This window comes from Colletes gigas, unplaced genomic scaffold, assembly GCF_013123115.1.
Source record: "Colletes gigas isolate AHSC1104 unplaced genomic scaffold, ASM1312311v1 Colletes_gigas_Sc00001, whole genome shotgun sequence".
Taxonomy (NCBI): domain Eukaryota; kingdom Metazoa; phylum Arthropoda; class Insecta; order Hymenoptera; family Colletidae; genus Colletes; species Colletes gigas.
The window spans coordinates 11755599-11778820 of record NW_025106630.1 but is presented as its reverse complement, the minus strand read 5'-3'; the positions used below and the strand labels follow the sequence as shown (position 1 = coordinate 11778820).

Here is a 23222-nt window from a genome sequence, read left to right as displayed (position 1 = left end):
CTGCGGGGTCGAGATTCGGCTCACGAAGGGCTCCGAGGATTCGCCGCGTAATCCAGTTTTATTACTTTTCAGTCAACGCGGGGAATAGAAGAGATATTTCCCACTTAGCCCGGATTATTTCGGAGTTAATATCTAACGAAGGAAAATAATCGTACGGCCGCGGGTTCACCGATCAACGGTTATAACACGTAGCTCGTTCTTGGTGGGTTCGTTTGCCCTCACGAGATAATCCTCTCCGCCCTCCGAGGAGGAGTTTTTCATTCGCGTCTCTCGGGCTCACGATTTTTCGAACCTTTCGATCGAGGGTCGCCGGGGACAGCTGCATCCGTGGGAGCCGCCATCCTCGCAGAGACGGACGGGAAAGTTAGAGGGCGTCCACGAGTGGCCGCGCCCGTTATTGGTTAATCAAATAGTAGATCCTCTTGATTAGCCCCGGGATGCTTTTGGCATCTATCTAATAATACCTGCCAGATGGCTGGACAGATTTCTGTCAGACTGCATCGGGATCTCCCGGACCGTGTCTAATTCCGGAACGATATTACGCCGAATATGCTCACATGGTTGGACGTTTTTCTACGAAAAGAGATTTTAAACGCTTCCTCGATAAGAATAAATCCCAAATCCCTGGGGAAGACGCGCACCCGACTAACGTGCAAACGAATTACGAAGTTGGCGATTAAATTATCGCGAGTTTATCTTTTAATAAACACCGTTCCTTCGACGGCCGGAAAGGAAAGAGCGAGGGTGGCGACTTCCAGACGCGCTGGAGAAACGATCGCGAACGTTAAGCCCCCGAATGCGTCTGATTAAAATTTATGCGACCCGGCTCGGAAGGGCCACGGGCCCGCGAGATACGCCGGGCGACATTCGCGCGTAGATACGTGCTCGGTCGCGTCGGTCGTGCACGCGATTCGTGCAGTCGACGATGGAGTCATAATGCGATGTGGTAATGCGCGTCAGGGTGATTGAACGCAACGCGAGACCCACAGCATCCCCGATCTCTATGGACTGAATATCCCAGCAACGATCGATACTCGATGCGACGATGTAAGTTCTGCTCTGTCAACGGCCCCCGCGACTCCAACTATCCAAAGTTTAACCCTTTGCAGCGGTGCACCTGGCGACAGTCGTCGCAGGTCTTTCACCCTTCTGGTCTAATTGTCTTGCGCCCCTATTATTCTCGTTGCTGCTGCACACCCTTGAAAAGAAACGAGCCAAAGGAGAATTCAATCAACATACGACCGGTTACGATACGTGGTATCTTTGGTAATCGAATATTCCTTTATTGGGAGGGTTTTCGTTCACCCTTGTTGATGCATCCAATTTCCTTATTGTAATACCACTTCCGGTCCTTTCAAGCTTGGGACCCTCTTCAACGCAATGATATTAAGACTAATTTTTTTATAAATCGCAAGCTCGATTTGGAATTTTTTTTTAACCTACTCGTCGTCGGGTTTCCTATTCCCATAAACTTAATCCTCAGGAATGGTTATCGGCTGTAGGTTTGAGCTTTACGGGCGTTCCGAAAAGGCACTCGGGCGTCGAGGAATGTAGACGTAGAAGCATGGGAAGTATCTTTTGATAGAGCAATTACGAGACACTCGATACCGACAAAGACGAGGGCCGACCATCCGACTTCGCGCCTGATTCACGGACGAAGATAAAGAAAGTAACCGAGCAAGGGGGCAAACGAGTTAAGCTGGCGCATGCCCGGCGAACGATGGAAGAAGTTCTGTCGGTTAATGGTCGGGGGCTGACAGAAATGTGATTAGATGTTCTTGACGCGAAGGAGTCCATGATCCGGCTGGAACCTGTTGAGAGAGAGGATTCAGAGCCTCGTTCCTATTGCTCTTCTTTGCTTCTCTGCTTTTGATCGGCCAGGCTCTTGACGGGCAAGAAACAGACGGGATTGCTACCCCGTGTCGCGAGCGATTCGTTACCCTCTCGCGAATCGTTTCGACGACTCTTCTTCCATCCGGTCGAAAACATTGGCGACGATTATTCCAGGTCGATAGTTGCTTAAGAACTTCGAATAACGAATGTTGAGAAGGTAGTACGAATATGGGATAGTATAAATCGAGCTTAACGCGTTAGACCGAGGGATGCTCTGAAAAGAAGTTGTTCGTACGCGTGCGTTCCAATTAAGTCGTCGTTTCTAAACAGAACGTGCTCGTAAAGTCGGAAAAAGCGGGGTCGGTTAAGCGAGCATCGCTAATTCTTAGCGTGGCTGGGAAGACGCCGGGCGGGAAAACGTCAAAACGAGCGTGACCGGCATTTCAGGGACGGGGTACAGCGGAATACTATAAAAAGGTAGACGAAACGGGGAAACGGGAGCGCGCATTCTCCTTTCAGGCTAGATTCACGACAGTGTATGGGGACGGTGGAAGCGTGATGCAAAAGAAGGGGGCACGTGGTTCTTGCAAGACGACGTAAGCGAATGCTGCAGACAGACCCGGGCGGGGACGCGGATGGAAGAAAGGGGTAGAGTCGGTGGTGTCTGTTGCGTGCTTTGAGTTAAGTGGTACTGTTTATTGTTTGAGCTTTAGAACGCGTGGGTCTTCATTAGCAGAAATTGCAACGAGATTCCGCCGGGGACGGAGCCCACCGTGTATCACAAAGAAGAAGTTGAAGAAGAAACCTGCCTACTTCCGGCATCTCGTTAATTAATTAAATTAAGATGCTCGCAGTGCTTCGCTGCCACTTGCCTTCAGCGATGCTCTGCGCGGAGTTTTAAATGGCGCCGGCATCGCGTTCTCGGGTGAATGCAGATTAATTGCACGATCTCGAGGAACGCTGTTGAAAACGAGAAAAGGGGGGGGGGGGGACGGAGATAAGGGACGCGGCGGGCGGTGTCAGATTTTCAGTAATTGAAAAGCTCGCACGCGCCGCCGGGTCGAGAAAGACGCCGAACGCCTGGACCGCGCGGAACAATCGCGATCGAAGGTGAAAAGGGCGCGAAGGATGTTTCCATCGGGTCGACGGGTCACGCCATTTTTCATCGTTCGAGCCGAATGCCCACGGGCGACCGAGCACTCGCGATTAGCAATTCTTTCTGCGCTCGAGCCAGAGATGCCTCCTCGCTTTTGTGTCACGCCACCCCCGTTTTCTATTTTTCGCACCCCCGTGCGGACCCCCACCGGCTCGTGAGTCAGAAGTCATACACGCGTGTACACACGGAATCGGAGGGGTGGTCCGGGGCGTCGAGAGTACAGGCTGATTTCGGCGGTGTTACGGGCGCCCCATCAGCTGAGTTATGGCATCCATAACTAGCACCTACGTCTTTCATTAACCCCGCCATTGTCGCGTGTACTGCGGCCGCGTCGTTAAAGGGGGTCCCCGGGAAAGATTGCCGGGGAGGGGTGGTAGACGCGGAGACACCTATTTGTTTTTGCTCCGCTCGTATTTGCCTGCCATATGTCCCACTTATCAGACCTTCTCCGTACGTCGAACAACACGAATCGGATCGATTCCTCTCTTTTGTCTCCCGGTTTTCGACGGATGAAATCCTCCGATGCACGAGGATTAAAGAGGCTCGAACCGTCGCGTGCGCCCCTATTTCCACGACAAACAACATCAATCATGATCGCGATGGTAGATACTTCGCGACATCTTGGGTAATGGATAAGAGCAAACGCGAACGCCGGATTCGAACAACCGTCGGTTTGCAAAAGGAACGAAATCCTGATCGATCGAGGAACGCGTGACTCGTTCCTCGTGGACGCAACGTGTATCAGCGTGCGAACATCTGCGTCGAAACGCGTTGCGTGTCGCGATTGCCCGTGCTTTCGTGCTTTGAAAACCTTTCGAGAAGCAACATCTATTATTACGAATTTAATAAAACGTGCTGTAAATATCTCATTTCTAAAAATGAAGACGATAGCTTTAAGCTTAAGGTGGCCAACGATTGTTCACCTCCAGTCGGCGCGTTTCCAACGGGGTATTCTTTTTTCTTGCGTGGTTACCGGCCCCGGTCGGACGTTTATTAAAATGTTTATTTAACGACGCTGAAATCCACTCTGTTTCATTTTTATTTTTCTTGTTTTTTTTTTACTCGGTTCCCGACCAGGCTCGCGTTTTCCGCGCGAGTATTTCGAATTTTTCCATAGTTACACGCTGCCTGGAGCCGGGCCGGTTTGAAAAAAAAAAAAAAGAAGAGAAAGTAGTACTCCACGGGAAAATATACGCGGGTAACATTTTCTGCTGCCCGGTAAATTACTTCTTTGCCCTGCATTTTCCATCGTTAGTGCGTGGTTTTTTCGTCGATACGGGGGGGAGGCGTTGCGGGGGCGTGCATTGACTACGGTTCGTCTGCTGCGTGCGTAGACTATTCGTGTAAAAAATTCACCGGCAACCAACTTTACAATTCATCGTTCTGGCAGTGGTGCATGTAACTTTATTGAAAATTAATCGAAAACGGTATTGTCTTTCGAGGGGGGATAAAAATGCAGCGCCGACACGCCGCGGTGCACACGTTTCGCTGTGCGCACGGATTTGTACAGGCTGTTCCAGAGTTCGTTTAAATCTTTTCAAATTTTATGGTCCTGATAAGTTTCATTGTCATTTTAATCACTTTTGGATCCACGTTTATCGAGAGCTTCTCCTTTCTGAAACAGTCTGTACTACAGTCGTCGAGAAACTTAGTTGCGCGGTTAAAGCGGTGATTTTAAAAAGGAACGGAAGGGGAAGAGAGAGAAGAGACGACGCGAGGGTGTCGCGATGAGAAACGGTTTGTATTTTTAGCGCCACCTTTCGCGTCTGGGTGGCCCGACAGCTTTTCAGTGTCTACTAAACACCGCCCAAAGATAAACTAATTTGTCCCGAATTTATAAAGTCCGCCTGTCTGTCTAGCGTCGTGAAAATGATACATGGATCGTTCGTGCATTCAAACAAACATCGGTAAAATCACAGAAGCGCGGGCAAATATGATCGCGGCGTGTTTGCCGTGTTTTGATACCCACGATCGAAGTCAATTACTTTACAGGATTTCGTCGAATCGTAGGTGAAAATTTTTATCGATCGATGGAACTCTTTGAAACGTCTGGCAAACAACCCTTTGACGGTCACACTCGAACTTTTAGCTTTCACGGAACGTTTATCGATCCATGTTTGTACAACAGTTTCTTCTAATTTTTACTTTGTAGTCAAACGTGCAGCGTTCGCGTCATAATTTTCGCGCGATCGGGAATCAGCGAAGCGATAATTATGAAAATAATTAGTTCGAATTCGTAGCTAAAAGCTTCTTAGTTTCAGATGTTAATTAATCTAGTAAAATATGAAAATATTAGGTTGGCCCAGAGGCACGTGCAGTTCTCAAAGTGTTAATAGAAATTAATTCCTTTATGATAGAAAATATCATTATTCGATAATGAACTTTCCGTCCTAACTTATAACCCATTCCCATTTTTTAGACAGATTCATTATTCCTCATTCATAAAAATCCCTCTGTTTCCCCGTAAAAAATTAATCAAGAGCTGTGGATAATGGCCTCTTAGCATTCGAAGCTTTGCCCATTGAGGGAATTTTTTCAGAGAGCGAAACAGATGGTAGAAACTTTTTAATTTCAATAAAATGTCCGCTTCTGTTACGCGCGTTCTTTGACGACGTTCCCTCCATTTATTCTAAAATCAACGGGCAAATGTTACTTATCGAATAATCATGTGCTCTTAAGATTTCAGTCAAAGTTAGTTGGGAACTTTTGCCACATTGTTCGAACCATTTGTATTCGCGCGATTTTACGTGGACCTCTGTAGTCGCGTCGTCGATTAATAAGAATCGACAGGTCGACGGCGTTGCAGCAGCACGAAATATCGGCGATAAATTCTCCGACGGTCCCGCGACGCTCCCGCGGACGAGGAAATATATTTCGTCGTGCGATATCTTTTTGCCCTCGCGTGGAATCGTCCGTGTCCGCAGTACGTAACAAATGGGGCGAACAGCTTGATAGGAGAGTGACACAGATTGCTTCGTTACTGTTCCATTGAAAGGAATTAATCGATCGATTCGCTGTAGCCTGTAATTCCTTCTGGGAGGAATCTGGACAAGTACGAATGAATCTCGCCATCGCGTAAGAGTTTTTAAACGCAGAGCCAAATTTCGAAGGGACAGTATTTCTAACCACCGAAGAAAGCTGAGTAGATTTCATAACGGTACGATCCATACAGATCAATTGCAATAATTTTTGGTGGATAAACATACCCCTGTAGCCAGAAATACATTGGATGTAAGGTCTATTCGCGTACCTCGTTTGTGGTACAATTATATCTCAGAAACTTAGACCGTACAATAATTTACGTATGCCGCAGTTTAATTACTTGTAATTGTATACCTTCGCTTGTCTGGTCGGTGAACGTTGGTTTAATTACTCGTTTTCTGTGAAGTATTAATATTTACTAGTGATCGTAAACACTCCGTATCATTCCCCTTTACAAATTGGATTTAATTTACTTTGCGCAAATAATGGCCCGAGTTTGCATGGGGCTGTTTACAAAGCAATAAAATAATTATTAACAACGAACAGAGTAAATATAATCGTTTCAAAACTAATCTGTACAGGTAAACTATTTCACTTGATACGCGTAGCAATAATTAAATCGTATGAATCAGTGAGCCCGTATATATTCGCTGTTTCGTAATTCGTGGTAACGAAATATAAGTTACAAATAAAGTATACAATTTTATTCTTTGTATTTTTATCGTTTCACCCTTCGCGTCGCGCGTTCGTAAATCCATATCGAAAGGATTTTCTTTCCAGAGGGGGCTGCGGGAACGGAAGTGTCAAACGTTGAATGCAAGCGACGCGATTTCCATAATATCAATACAACGCGCAACATTCTCGGCGACTTAATATACCGTAAAAATAATTACCGCCCGCGGAAATGAAATCGCGAACGATCGCGTCCGGAAGAAGACGCGCGATATCAGCGTGAGGGCGAGAAAGAGATATCCCGGGCATCGTCGTAAGGGAGAGGGTTGGCTCCGACGTGTCGCGAACGATGGATGCACGAGCACGAACTTTTTCGTAGCTCGGTGCACGGATACATTGTTTCCGCGGATACACCGGCAGGAATACGTTGCTTCATTTTTCTCTTCCACCCCCGTTCAGCCCCGTGTCTGCACAAGTGTATTTTCCCTTATAGCTATCCGGAGGCGGCTCGTCACACCCTCGAAACGCGTTTGTCGGCCCTCGAGTAGGTGTTATTGTGTTACGGGACACAACAGCTTCCGAGATGCCTGGGCGCGGATCCTGGGCAAACGTGATTATTTTTCGCAATTTGCTAAGCAGATGCCCTCCATTGTGCGGCCCTCTGCCGCGGCAGGAGTTTGTTTTCGTCACCCCTTTTCGTCCTTTTCCGTACGACCTCCCTCGTCGAGCACCACGTCTCGCCTCGTCGACCAACAGCGACAAGGATTTTTCCCTTTTTTCACCTGTGCGGCGGCAGCCGTCGTCGCGCGCGCGTTTATTTGCGAAAATACGCGTCGCGTCCTCTCGCCGATCTCTCGTTCGTTGATATACACGTAAACACAAAACGCCGCGGATCCACGCACGCCGGGGGCTGCATATTTTAACCAACTTGCCTACGCGCATTGTCTTCGCCAGCGTCCCCGTCACGCGACGTTGTACGCCGAGAAATAATGGTCGTACCCAACAGCATCATCCTGCTCCTCCATCTGTTCTTTGTGAAAGAGGGCAAAGTATCCGTGACAACAATGTTGCACCGCGCTCGAGAGATTGCGCGAACCGTGTCCTTTTCTTTGCTTCGATTGTGTCCCACCCCCGCCGCCGAGGGCGAGACACGCCGGGGATCGCGCCCAGGCCTGTTTCGCCGCGTATCCTGTTTCCGTTTACGCCGAAACGTTCCCTTCCCGTGCACGCGGACGGGGGTTCCTCGTTTCTTATCGATGGGTCACGAAACGAGCCATCGAACCTCGATCTATCCACTCGAATTAACCCTTTGCGCTCTCGCGAGGCGGTCTAGGGGCAAACACTCGACACTTTCTATTTCGAACGATTGTCAAGTACAATATTAAAGTAAAAAATTCGATACGACTTGCGGGATGACCTAATACGCCTAAAAAATTACAAAGGATACAAGCCTTCGAGAGAGATTTTTCGACCCTCGTCACGAGACAACTCCCTTAAAGAGGCTCTCGCCGTACTTGGTCGGTCGTTTCGAAGACGTCCAGAAGAGAATTTGCATCGATTGGCCTGCATAATTGAATCGCATTCAGGCTTAATGAGCTCATTGTACACGCGCGGGGTACAGTTCGTCTAAGCGTGTCGGAGGTATCGCGCGTCGAACCCTGATTCGATCGACGTGACAGTTGAATTGCCACCATCAAGAATCGACGGTCGGATTGTTCCAGAGTCGAAGCAGCGTATGGTGTTGCTTAAATCGTGGTCCAGGGTTCCACGCCTTACGCGTGCATTGAATCAAGAATAATACATTTTCGACGTTTACGCGAAGTGACGAGTAGACAATGGAACGTCGAGTAAGAGGTAATAATCGAAGAGTTCGCGGGAGGGGTCAAATTTCATAAAATTTACGATAGAAATATTGCAATTTTTTTTGGTGGCCACGATTGCGTGTTTTTTCTAGACCGTTGAACGGAGACTCGAAATATCAGTATTCATGGTAGTCGTGGCGCGCGTTAAGGGAATTAATCCGACGATAAATTGAATATCCTGTTGGCTGGGCGTGCGCACGCCACCGTGGTGCAACAAGGAAGTGAACTGTTCGCGTACTATTGTCACCGTGACACTAATTCGAAGAACAAGATTTGTGGCGCGCCGATTTAAAGTACATCGCTACTTAATTGGAGGCAATTGGCGGCGGGAAGCACGCGACCCTCGGTATTAATTGAGGTTTTGTTTAGCAACTCAGACGAATATTCCAGTCGCAGACGACGCGCACGTTCTGATTGCCTCGCTTCCTTCTTTAGAGCTTTCGAATTCTGGTTTAGAATTGTCTCCGTATTAATTGAGAAGCTATCCAATTTTATTTTGACAGTCAAATTTCTCGTCAAACAAACTCCGTTTCGTGTCTTTTCTTTTTAATGGCAAAAAACACGCGATGTTTTCTCATCTTAATGGTACACACGGTGGTGAAAACCCATCGCGAAAGTTTTACAAAGCTGGCAATTCTTCCGGTAGAACGGCGGGGATCGCGGAACCGGTGAATTTCGAAGAATGGATCCCACAAGAGGGCACAAGTGTCCGTCACGCCGCTTGCCTCCTGAAGGAGTTGCCCTTTTCAACTCGTCTTCGCCCCTGTCCCTCTCCATCGTTCGCGATACGTTATGTTTCACCGAACGCATGTACGACCTTTTGCACCGAAGAGCCTCCAGAAGTGCACAACGCACAAGGTTAGCCCTTTTCTTGCACGTCTTCTCCTCTCGAGGATCCTTTGAACCTTCAGCGATTTCCAGCCACGGTTCAGAGGTTCCGTGAGTACTGCAAGAATGGCCGGGACAGCCAGGTTAATCCTTGTGTCAATATCCAAAACGTTCACGGTTGCTTAATAACCGAGGGGTAGGGGTATCTCGAGCATCCACTTTGGATAGATCGGATGTACGGATTCACCTCTCGTGCTTCCCCTAAACCGTTCTCTGACCCTTTTTCAAGAGATTCGATCTTAACCATGCTTTATTAACTTCATAAATATTACGATATTCCTATCGTCTGGACAATGTAACGAGAACACCTGTTATTCGAAAGTTCGGTAGACTGCCAACTACCCGGTTAAGTGAACTGCTCGTATAAATGGAGTCCCACGGTTGCGACTGTGCGTGTTTTCGAGCCCGGCGCGAATATCGGCGACGCAGTCAATCGCGCGATAAACGAAAAAGCCCTGAACCAAGGGTTGATGTTACATCGACGGGGAAAAGTCGCGGGAAAACCGAGGGAGAGAATGGCCGCGGAAGTGGGGGGCGGTAAAAAAAAAAAAAGAGATCCGCGGGCGTCACTTTGGTGGCGGCGTGCTCTGAAAGCACCTATTGAAACAGCTCGCGGGAGTCTGACTTGGTCGGATCATTAATTGAAATTCCGTTACGCAAATGTTACGCGCGTTTCCTGTTGCGCAGGGACGGTCGAGCGTCTCGGGACACGGTCGAGTACCGTCGCAGACTAGATTCCATCGTTTTTATCGGGGCAAATTAGCGGGGGCACACGCTTAATTAGGAACGCGACGCTCGCCCCGGCGTCGCTTCTCGTTCGACGCGGCCGTTTTCGCGCGCGGGAAAGCAGGGAAAATAATTGGACAACCGGGTCACATTGTTGCCGCGGCATTCGCGGATGAAAACCGAAGCCGGGGAATTAACGGTCGGCGTTTAAAACAGAACGACGATTATGAGACCGTGTCGCGTTGTTCCGTCGCGCAATTATCGGCGAAAGTTGCCGCGGGAAATAATTATAAAACGTTCAACGATCTAATGTCGTTCTCACAAAGCATCGCGCGAACAAAGTGGCTGGGAAAACCGTGGAAAGGGATTTTCAGTTTCGTCTCTCTCTCTCTCTGTTCTTCTCTTACTCGTCTCTCTGTGCGCCACGGCGTGCGTCGTGCACGCGACTTTCGGGATCGCTCTTTCGAAGTTCACCGCAATCTCTGTGATGTCTGCCTGGCCTCGCGTGCACAAGAGAAAATGGCACTTTTGTATCCCGGTTACTAATGCGTCTCGTAATAATTTCGTTTTTTTTCCTCGACTGCCTTTTACGTGGCTACGCTCTCCCTCGGTCGCAATTCCTGGATCGTTCCCGGCGCTCCCTCGCGAAAAGAACGCGGCGCATAGGCGGGCGGATGCGACTGGAAATCAGCCGCGAAAAAAAATATAAAAATGAAAGAAAGAAAGCGATTCCACGTAGCGAGTTTCATCTCCAGGGGGCCTAACGACTCGGACGTTTCGAATTGTTCGCAGAAACGAGATGGACGTACGGACGGAAAGACCAAGAACGGCTGGTCGGATTGCGCCGACCGGACGCGTCACGCCGACCGTACATCAAACAGGTGGAGAAAGAAGAAAAGCAATACCGGTCCCGCCGCCGAGGGTACCAACCCCTATGCCCACCGCCAACAATAATCAGCAAAAGTAAGTAAATCACGTTCTCGATACCCTCTGTAACGGTCTCCCCTTTCGTTCGCCGGGGCAATATTGTCCTCCGGAACGCGAAATCTCGAACCACCCACGGAAAATGCAAACGAATGCGACTGTAACTCTTATCCGGATTATGGCGGATTACAGCTCCGCGTAACTTTAACCCTCGTCTAGCAACACGTTACGCATCTACGGGAAATGTACCCTAAACGGGCCATTTGTTCATGTTTACTAGACCAATAATTTTGGAATTGTAACTCGATGTAGTTAAATGATAGATGTTATATTTATCGAAACTTTGGCTCGCAGGAAATGTTATTTTATTATATCCGGACCACGAGCGAATACGGTCGTTCGCCATTACTCTAAATCAGCCGTGTCAAACTTATTTTCGCCGCAGGCGAATTTGCAATTTGATATCAGCCAGGCCGCGAATGCATAATTAGTTCACCGCAGTCAAAAGTACTTCGAATGCACGCAGAATTAAAATCGAAATATTAATTTCTATGTATATAGGTAGGAAGAGTACATTTATTTGCGAAAGGGCGAGTCTAATATATCTAAAGGTCGTACTATTTTCGCAAAGTACTCAACAAAGTTCTGCGAGACACGAAAGCTCCGGACAAGGGTTAAGAATGACGCCTCAATTTCGTAAGCTCTGTACTGAGAATATACAAAGTTTCGACGGTCAGAAGGTAGACGCATCCGACGGGACTCGCAGCAGTTTCCATCGCAACGTTTTAGTTGATGATGTAGCGTTCGAATGCAAGTTCCTGGCCGCGTCGAACGTGAGGGGACAGACGCCATTAAGTAAGTGGGATTAGGCGCGCGTGGAGTTTGGTACGGACTGATCAAAGTTTACCGAGGCACCGGTCACTCTGTACTCTCTCGACCAATTCCAAGATGTTCCAGGCCATATAGAATGTTCCGTCTAGTTTCGGGACTGGGAATAGCCGGTAATTCTGCGTGTGGTTCAATTACATTAGACGTTTGATTGTAGATGCGTTAGATCGCGATATCCGGAGCTCTCGCTTCGTAACCGAGGGTCTCAATACTCTCCGCGTAGAACGAATAACACGTCGTGATCGTTCTAAACATCCCCTACAAATCCCCTTCAAGTTATCGTTCGAGGAAGACCTTAACACAGATTTATATTTTTTTGTCAAAAACTGGACAAAATTTGGTAGCAAATTCCGGTTAGCTTTCGATGTAAATAGGAACTATATGTATAGCAAAGACGAATGGAGAGAACCAACAGTTTCCACTGTCTTAGAATAGTCTAACAACGCGTATTAAAAATAGTTAAACTTTAGACGAGTATAGCTCCGAAACTACTAGTGTTTTATCCATTATTAAACCACTGTTGGGAGCGGGAAGGCTTCCCCTTTAAAATGCTTTTTGGTTTTTGACGATCCGACTTCCCGTTTCCGAGATATCGTAATTTATGTAAAAGGTAATTTTTTTAATTTGGACTATCTCTGTCTCCGTCTGACGCGTCGCGCCGGACCTCTCGCTCGCACGTGAAACGTGACTCTCGTGACCTAGTTTCGACGGCGTAGTATTTCCAAGAATTTACTACGCACTGTTTACTATCTACGCGCGCGAGATGAATGGACTCGCGCGAGCGCGTAACAAAACGTAAACAAACCCTATCCCCGCAACTTGCCACCGCATCGACTTGAAATTAAAATCGCTATATCTCCGGAACTAATAAAGCTATCGACTCGTACAAACGCTCATTTTAAAGGGGATTTCATCCCCTATCCAGTGACTACATCAACTACTATATTTTATGCTGTCTTCTTTGTTTATTTTGCAATTTACTTTGACGTTACATACTAAAAGATGTTTCAGCAATTCTTATCGATTATACGCCTGGTGTGTGAGGTATATCGAGAAATAAATAAGACGGAGCATTGAAATAATTTTTCAGCATCCGTCCGCGTTCATAAAACGGCGTCTTGTCGTAATTCCAGGCACACGGGGGCTTTAGAAGCGACGCACTCGTACGTCCCTCGAAGGATCGTGGAACTTTATCTTGCGGTCGAGGGGATTTTGCTCGTGTTTCCGGCCCTATCGGTCGGAAGCGGGGATAGGTATCATTAAGTACGCCGTGCCGGCGAAACACAGAGAGTTTGGTCCGTCTGATTAAAGTTCACGGAACACGAGACCACCGGCCACTTTGCCGATCTCTTCGAGCAATCTGGCTCGACCACACGTTGGATCCGGCCGTGCAACACGGATTTCGCGGGGTTCTTTCTGTATTAAGTCCGTAGCACATAAACGTCCATCGTCCCCCTTTTCGAATCGATCGTTATTCCCGGCTGTAAGAGATTGCAGACCGTCGGATTCCGCGGATGTTTGCGGTCGCTGTCGTTTTAATTGTAGTCTTTCGGAGCTCGTTAAGCGACGCGGATTATTAAAGAGACGCTATTGGGACGTTCGGATTGCGAGGGAAGACGAGAGAGTGGGACGGGGAACTGGCTGCGTCCAGTCGGACTCGTTATTCCGAGACTCGGTCGACGTCTCGACTGGCGACATAGCTATAAAATGTGTACCGCATGCTGCGAAGCACTTAGTGTGTAACTTCTGTTTCATAGTGCATTCGAGCCACGTAGAAGACTTAACGGAGTACCGTACCCAGTGGGCAACCAGCGAATTCATTTCCCAGACGTACCATATTCTGTACCGAGACGCGTTTTCGCCGGGACTCCCGACTCGGAACTGTCTCCTCGCGAACTCGTGTACCCGGCCGTTTAACGATCTCGATAACACGATGTCGCGCAAATTGGCTCGAATATTATCGTTATACATTAGACGCCCGCGGTCTCGCGAACCGGGGACGTCGTTTACGCGTTTCAGCCGTCGAGACACGAGCGAGGGGTATGTTTTTTTTTTGTAAAATAAATGTCGCGTTTTCTATGTATAACGTATACGTTTAACGGCGAAGAAGGAGCGTTTCATTGTGGTCGTGCACGGTCCTCGAATGCTTCTTCGAGCTAGAATTATATGAGAGGAGCGCGTAGGTAGAGGGTGGAAAATAAAATTCAGTAATTCACTCTCGTATCGCGGCGGTGGCGATCGATGGTCGGCTGGTTGTTCAAATTTTTAACGAGTCTCGCAGCACCGCGAAATTAATTACTTAACGGTCGGAGCTTTTTCCACGGTTGGAAATGAAACCGCGCTCTCCATTTCCGCGGGTTCATTCTCCTCTATTTCTCGGCGCAACGTATGCATCGACAGCCGGGCTCTTTTGTGTCTCCGGCAATATACGGATACATCATTAAAAACGCGATAAGTGTCGCTACTTGTCGAACACCGACGGGTAAATGATTTTCTTCCGCTCCTTTCTGCGACGCTTCTTGCGTTAAACTACGTCGACGCCGCCGCGAGTCGCGACCGGATACTGGACGACACTCGATACGACAGTGGAACAGGACACAGTTTTATGGCGTCGCAAAAATTAATATGGACAAACGCGTCGCAATATTTTCCTGGCACGCCGCTTTGATACGGTTTTGATCGATGATATTAATTTTACGAACGAAACAATATTTTATTACGTTATTAATATGGTTTTGGTACGCAACGAGCGAGATATTTTTTATTTTAGTTCATTAAATCTTCGCTGGTATCTTGATATTTTTCTAGAATATTGTTTGGTTATTTTAAGCGCTCCACTCCTTAGATTTTAATGAAACTTCCCACGTTTGAAGAGCGGTTGAAAGTAAGTAAAACGTGTTTTCTTTTCACGGCGGTAACTTCAGTTCAGAGGGTGGAGCTGCCCTCCAAAGTATCACCCCTTAATACTATCGTGAAATGCATTAGAGATATAAGGAAGTCTTCTAAATAAATTCTGCATGCTCCTAGATAGGAAATATCATCAGCCACATTCTCAAAATTAAAACAGAAAGTCGATACATCTCGGAAATATTCGACCAACGGTTCGCAAAAGGGGTCTTAATCCGTGATTCCTGGACTAACGAGAGAGGAAAGGTAGGAAAGAGGGAAATAAGAGTCGAAACGACGCGACGGAGAGAGGGAGAGACCAACATAGGAGATTAGAGATCTACAAGTTATCTCGAAAAGTGGTTTTCGTCGTTGTACAAGTGGTGGTAAGCGGCTTAAAGTCGCGTTCACGTGATTTCGGTGCGTGTCTCGCGCGGCTCTCATCCTCGCGGATAAATCTGCATTCTATTAATTAAGGATCCGAGTCCGCCGATGGGGGACCGCCTTGGTCGTTCTAAAAGAGAGGATCCGCGGAAGGAATATGTCCGTGAGACCAGCGTCGAGTTATGGTCATTTACCTCGCAGGTTGCAAAGTCAACGAAGGTCCTATCCCAGTAAACGAAACGAATAAATGGAGAAGTTTTAAAATTTTAAAAATATTTACTGTAGGATCACGTTTGAGAAATCGTGGCCATTTTGAGTATATGTACAGTACAGAGACGAGAAGCTGGTAGGTCTGATCGGTTACAGCATAATCTCCTTCGTATGGACTCGGGAAGGTAGGTCTGCAGGAAGGAGATTATACCATACATAATCAGACACGGTAGTTCGTTGCACAGTACAGCTTTATGGTTTTTTGCAAATATCTCGGAAGCTACTGGTTTTATGGACAAAATAGTTATTATCAAAAATGCGGGGCACGCTATTTTCTACATGAAACGTCTTATTCATATTTGTAATAAACGTTATATTTGACAAGAAAGTCCTGGCAAGCAGCAGCGAGTGAAAAGTCGTAAATGCGACGGATTAAGATCGTTTGAATTTCACTTGGTTAGCCTAATTACCTCACGGAACGATCGGTTGTTCGTCTAATTTCCGTGGTTTCGGGTTTCTTCGGTTTCCGCGGCGCTCGTTATCGGGGAACCAGCGGGCGGAACGTCGGCGCGTTCCCAGATCGACCGCGACCAGAAAGTTTAAAACTTATTGTCCGCGAAACCCGGCCAATTATCGAAAACAGCCGCCACAGCCGTGCGAATTTTTTGTCCGAGGATTTTAATTAATTAGCGGCTGAGCGTGGACGACGGGGCCCGATCCTTTGGTAGAACGATGTACGTGCACGCCACGGACGAGCGAAAGGTTCATTAGATCCTTGCACGGGCTGAAATTCTGTCGACCACAGGGCAAATAGTTCGCCCGCGCTTTATGTAAAGCAGAGAGCGCCTTTGTATCAAAGAGCTGCCCGTATGTATTCATTAGGCGGTATTTAGCATAGTTCGAATGAGCAACGGGAGCCGTACGTGGGTACACGCGTGTCTCGGTGTACGTGCGCGCGAAGAATTGTCGATGCGGATCGGAATCACGGCGCTTGGATCGTCCGTTCGCGGCTCCAGAACGCGGGTCGTGCGACCAAAACAGGCGTTTAATTATTCCCAGCCAGTTCGTTATAAGGATAACGTGACTGCCGCGGTCGCAGCGTGCTCGAAACCGGGCTAAAATTTCCCCAAGATAGCGGAAACCACGCGAAACAGCCTCACGGCTCGAGAAAATCCCCCGCAATGCCAATATTTCTATTTGCAATTTTTATCAACGAGCAGAATTCTCGAGGATCGAAGTATTAAACCTTTAACGGTGGGGATAACTTAAAGTATGGATTGTTTGATAATCATTCCTGAAAAAACAGATGCAACTTTTGTTTAAACTTTTAACGTTCCGCGAGAAAGAAAACTCCGGTTTTTCGAGGACTTCGCTCCACTCAACCCGTATTATAGCACCAACGAAAAATGGTTTCGCGTTACGGATGAAGTATTCCAGTTCCACACCGCGTTTCAAAAGTTTTTGAATTTCCGGGTTCTTGAACTTCCCTTGTTATTCGCGTTCGACTTATATTTGAAGGTTTATCTGTGGCAAGCAGCCGTAGAATAGCAGGATACAATTTATTTTTGCATTTTCTATATTAATTGGAATTTATTCTATTCCGTGCTCCGGTTAGACAATATTGCTACTGGTATATGCTGGAATCGTTAACTAAATGTGCGCATCGCTATGGTGAAAATGTGTCTGTAATTGAGCCATCCGAAATATGACTTTAACGGTTAAAAAACAATAGAAGGAACGAAAATTAAGCGGCAAAATTAATAATCATGATAGCCTGGACCAGGGATCGGCAAACAACGCCCGTCGGTCATATTTGTCCCGTCTATTATTGTGCAATCCGCGAGGTGAAAATGATTTTTAAATGAATTTCGTGGAAAAATCTCGAAATTGCTATTTCGGTATCCATGCTACAGCAGTAATGTGACACAGCCACGTACATTCGTTTGCGTACTGTCGTCGACGCATTTACGTGGATCAGTTTCAATATTTGGCGCTGCCTACATGCTCATTTTTCAAAAACGAAATATGTGAAATTTCGATGCAAATCAATTTTAGTAGACAGGAATTCGCAATCAATTTGGGACTTTGATGAACAATACCTATATTCTTTCGATCAATAATATTAACTAAATTCTTTATATTTCGTTAACTTTACGACTGTGAAATATACGGTTCGCCCGATTCTGGGTCCAAATAGACCCAGAATCGTTGCTAGCTGCATAGAGGAACGACGATCGCGAACCGTGATTTTCATCGAGCATAAACTGGGAAGCCGTAGGAACGCGTTTCGATGCAGCTTTTGATGTCGGAGTAGCAAACATTCGGAGCCGATCGTCCCGGCGAAACGGTCGTGTAGAAAAAGTTTAAAGGTTCGGTAATGAACCGATCGAAGAGGCAACCTTCATTACTATTTACTATGACAAACGGGACGGAACCTAAACTCGCTCGTTCGACGACCATCGGGGCCGTTCCTCTTTCGTCAAAGGATCAAAGCGTCCGAGGATAGCGCGCGAGTATTCATTTTTTCGAGTGCGCTCGTTCGGACGCGCGCACGAGTGCAGGACTGGACGTAAGCCGCGGAGGCGAACAGAGATAAAGAGAAAAGGCACAGAGCGAGCCACAGAGACCACACGCGACTAGAATCAAAATGGTGCATCTGGTGGTATCGATCTTGTTCGCGGACGCTCGTTATGTAAGGTTAATCTGGAAAAGAGTCCTCTTTATTTGACTTTCGATCTTTGTTCCCTTCCGCATGTACAACTTTTCCGCTCACCGGTTGTACATAACTCACCCCGAGCCCCTTTCCCCCGGCAGCGTTTCATCTTTTCAGTGTTCTCTTGGCCGATACTTTCGCTCGTGTCTAATAGACTCCATTTCCCCTGCTTACTTTTAACGAGATTTGTTTTCCGGCAGGGCTCCGATACCATAATTGCATCAACGATTTACTTGTTTCGTCGAGTGCTCGCGGGCTCATTAGCGGCGATAAAGCGAACGTTGAAGGTCTGCTTTGTAAATAATTTCAGCTAGTCGTAATGGCCCGTTTGAATAATTCACTCTCGCCTCGTCGGACGGACTTCCTTGCTAGGAACGACGGATTTCGATGGGGAAACTCAAACGTAAAATATAGGGGGGTGAAATACAGAAACGCTGGTATCGCGTCGTCACGTTTACCTGCATTGGTCGGTAGATTACAACTTTTAGACGAGTAGATTTCGTTTCGAAAATTACAACGCCTGCAAGAATGCAGCAAAGGACCCTAGAAGCGTATCGGACGGGGGCTTGGTCCGGAAAATTGTCCCCTAATCTGTTTACATTTAATATATTCATTATCGGGGAGGGGTTCGAGGCGGGAGGATTTGATTTCTTGACGCGTGCAAATGCATATCGAGATCGAGAGAGGGAGCGAGGAAGAGAGCAGCCTTTGGTAGGAGGCTGCTGCATGCGCGTGCGAACGCGCCATCTCGAAATACGTCAAGCGATTTAATGAGCCGGATTTCACGGGATCGGCGTTGAATGGGGATGAGGGAACGGGAATCTTCCTATGGGAACTCAGCGGCGTATGAGCCGATCGGCAGGGTATTGGGGAACGAAAAGCACGAACGAAAATGGTGAGAGAGGGCTGGCCTGGGCGGGTGTACGCGGAAAACTGGGGTCAAAAGCCCGCAGAAATTTTCAACAAAGCCGCTCATTGTGTTCGCGAGCGGCAAAAGGGGTGCCAAGCCACGTATATAATGTTCGCGACCGTGCGCCCGCGTTCGCTTTCTCTCTTTTCTCCGCGTTCACGCACCGGTTGCGTGCGTACCTGTCGTAAAAATAGCATTGCAGGTAAACCATTCCGCGTCATTTTCGCCCGCGTCCCTTTTCGTATTTTTCTGTCGTTCGATTGTCACTCGCACGAGTTGACTTTTATCGGGGCGAACGGTCGCTTCGATCCGTTTCGCTCTGCTAATTTGACACGCGTAATATCGGACGGTCTTCGTCGTGTTTCCGATCGCAAACAGCGAATATTGCGAACGCTCGTGTAAATTTCCAGACTTTTAATCGTCGACTGCGTTTCGAAATATTTAGAAAAGAAAACAAATACAGCACCGGAAGATAAACAGAGCTCCTCCGGTGGCCTTTGACACCGACGGATATGCGCGACCCTCGTTGCCAGCCACCGATCGCTACCGAATAGACAGCCTCTCGCCGATTTCAACCCTTCAGCGTTCTTTTCGCCTCTGTCCCGTTGTCCTACCTCGTTTCCTCGTCGTCCCTCCATCGCGCTTTTCGGTGCTTTAGAAAGCTGTGAACGCGTGATAATCGAGGACGCTGGCTTCGATTGGCGCGATCTCGCACCTTTGTCGACCGTCGAACCGTTATGCTATAACGAGTCAGCGGCTGTTAAGTTGGTTAAAGTGCCTGCTGGTTAAAGAGTGCGTGTCTCGAACGACGTATCCGGGTTGGATCATCCACTCGTCAGTCCAGGGTGGTCTGGCTCCTCATTCCCCAGACGAAATAATATCAATGGTACTTTACGTTCCCGTGTCTCTCTCTCTCTCTCTCTCTCTCTCTCTCTCTCTCTCCTCGTTTCCGCTCCCGTCGACGTATCGAAGCGTTTACGGGTGTAGCAATTTAGATCTCCAGAGGTACACGATTCCCACGAACAGCACTCGACTCGGTTTTATCCGCGACGTTATCGAGCAACAAGATCGGCCACCGCGAAAAAAACCCCGAAAGATTTATTCGTTACAAGCCCGGCGGCCCTATTGAGATCTCAAGTATCGCGACGTTGCGCAATTTCAACGTAATTAGCATAATTGAATCGAGCGGAGATTTACGGGCCGGATCAACGATCCTGTTTTATCAGCCCGCGATACAACGAGAACGCCGCGTACGACGGAGTCGTGTGCAATCGCCCCGAGTCCCGCGATTAGAAACGAAGTCGTATCTCAATCTGGTGGCAGCTCGTGGAACCATGGACGTCGGGACGTCTGGCGGTTCCAGGCGTCCCCGTTGGTTGGCGCCACGGTACGGTCGCGGGGTTGCGCCGCACGCATTCAACCCCTTCGACGTCAAACGGTGAACTTGTCCACTCCGCGTCTGACCTTTGAAGAAGCCACTTCGCCCGAAAGCACCCTCGTCTCTTGCGACTGTCTTTGATAATCGACGGGTTTATCTACAGGGTGACGCGTCTCGAAATTACACCCGACTTCACAGTCGTCGTTTTTTTTATTGATCGCAGGATCGCGGATTGAAAAATATTCTTCATAGAATACCAATTATATCCTCGCGTTTCTATAATCAGATAAAATTTGAAATCTGGATCCCTTGTTCGTCGCTGGGGTGTTCCAATCGAGCCAACCCTCTTTTAATAATATCGGAGAATCAGCTGGCGACACGAGCATGGACGTTGTCCGAAATGTACCGGACCGTTGGTAGGGAAATCGAGCATCGAGGAGGGATAGGTATCGGTTCGTCGCGGAGGAATTTATGGCTCCCGGTTTGGTGTTCGGTGGTTATTCTGGAAACGCTACAGACGATAGTCGAAGTGCGGGGAATCGCGTCGCAATTATCCGCACGGTGAATAGTTTATCAGACGTAGGTCGTTAACGTAATGGAAACGGCGTTAAGGCGAGGATCGATACGGTGCGCTTCGTCGTCGACATCCTCGTCGAGGCCAATCGCGAAGAAAACGGAGCCGCGAGAGCGGCGAGAAAATCCGCGGCGGCTCTAATAGCGCGTGAATACATTTAATGGAGCCATTTGAATTATAATGGCCGATCGGGGCATCGATTGGCAACTGCCATCCCGGGGCTTGTTTCTCGTCGCCTAATCTTTTATCGAGATTAGAAACCGGTACGTTGCTCGACCCGGTCCCGTTATCGAGCCATTACCGGCTTTTAGTGTCCCCGGCGATTACGATCGCGGTCGGCATATACGCGTGTTTCCGAGCGTCGCGAAAAGGAACGTCCGCCTCGACGGGCGTCAATCGATGCGGGGTTGACGCGTTGTCGCCATCGCGCGCTCAGGATTATGCTAATTCGTGGATCGAGATACGCGACCGCCGAAACGCCACGGAGACACCGATGCTCGTCGAGCAGCTTTCGCGAGAGGCCAGAAAGGCTAGAGGAGACACGCCTGAACGTCTTTTATAGCGTCGGCGAGGCTCGTAAAACGGATCGGTGGTTCTTTATCGACGTTAATTCCACCGAATCACCCGGGGTTAGTCTCGTGGCGAAATCTGGCGCTCCCGCTCGATTCGAGACTCCGGTAGAAAGCGTACAACCGAGTCACATAAATTTGGAGAAAGTCAAAAGGATGCGTCGAGGCGATATCTTGAATCTAGCAAAAATTTTTAGCGTGCCTGTGACGAGTATCGATCCGACACATCGCTCTGTACATTATCGAGTTTCTTCGCGGTATCGTTCGTACAGTTTCACGCGGAAAGCAACGATGCTCGTTAGACCGCGATTAAACGATTATGCACGCCATTTGTGCCCGTGGCCAGGGGGGGATGATGGATCGGGAAGAATATTTGGCGAGAAAGATTTTCAGGATAGTCTAGACAAGTCGAGCCGCGGGTCCACCGTTTGCAATCGATAACGTAAATGTGCCCGAGCCCGCGTCACCGCTGTGGGCTAGGACGGTCGTTAACGCCGTCGAACATAATTATTTATAATTTATTTAATATCCATGTTTTAACGACGTTAATTACACAGCCGACGGCCGCCCAGCGTCGTCGCCCCGGCGTAATCACCCCTCGGGACTCCGCTCGAATCTCTCACGACGTTTTAAAGGTTTAAAACGGCCGCCCCTTCTTCACCCGTGTCTTGATAACGACTTCGTTCCACTTCGACACCGTCACGATTGTTGCACTACTCCCCCTTTCATTACTCGCTGGAAGACGCATCTTTTCTTCCGTTTTTATCATCGCCATCATTACGCCGCGGAAACCAGAGCGTGGGCGATTCAACGAACGCCTGCCGTTCGTCTAAGATAACCCGAATCCGATTGTTTCGATAGGGGGTGGCGACGAGACCATAAAATTCTAATTAATAAGCGAGGAAATCGACCGATCCACGCGACAATAAACAAAGCACGGTCCACGGGTCGTGTCGAAACCGACAACGCGTCGTATTTGTCGGTCCCATTGTTTGAAATTGAAAGCAGTTTGCGACGTATGTAATAACAATGTATAATCTCGCGGTGTTACTGATTTTTGCGGCGCAAAACAGGCTCGTTCTGTGCAATAAATGAATTGGAATTTCGAACGTTCGGAACAATTTCCTCGTCCTTTCAACGCTGCTCTACTTCCTGCGTGTACCATTTGTTTCGGTTTAATAGACGTTCGCTTGCGATCGCGTATTTATTTGGACGGGTAACGAGACTGTGAAATTCACCGGGACCGGTCGTCTTAGTTATCTATAATGACGGTAAATTACCATCCCTATCAGCCGTGTCCCGGTGACTGGGCTGAGGAACGACGGGAAACACGGACGCGTGGGTGGCGAAGTAACCTGTAACGTGGGTCCTCCGTATCCGTGGCTCGGTGCATTCGACTGTAAAGGAACAGTCCGGGGTCACGTAGGGACCAACACCGACGCGCGTGTCCGGTAAATCGGCGAGTTGGCCGAGTCGTTGCAACGATCCCCTATGAATAATCGACACTGCGTTCACCCGCGTTTACTTAGCTCGGTGGGTGTACAGGTGGGTGGCGGACGTGGATCACGGAATTATCCTGCCCGTGGTGGACGTACCGTTTCGTGGATCGTCCGGCGGCATTGTCTCTCTCTCGATCGTGAGACGCGTCCATGGGAAAAATTTCGAGG

At 48.2% G+C, this 23222-nt stretch overlaps 1 protein-coding gene across 1 annotated transcript in view; it reads left to right on the top strand.

The window, feature by feature from the left end:
* The window catches only part of LOC122396860, a 328173-nt gene that overhangs the window by 36210 nt on the left and 268741 nt on the right, over positions 1 to 23222 (top strand). The window contains exon 2 of the mRNA XM_043395583.1: positions 10912 to 11082. Within this exon, the coding sequence (XP_043251518.1) occupies positions 10919 to 11082 (164 nt within the window). The 5' untranslated portion in view covers positions 10912 to 10918. The remainder of the gene's footprint in view (positions 1 to 10911; positions 11083 to 23222) is intronic.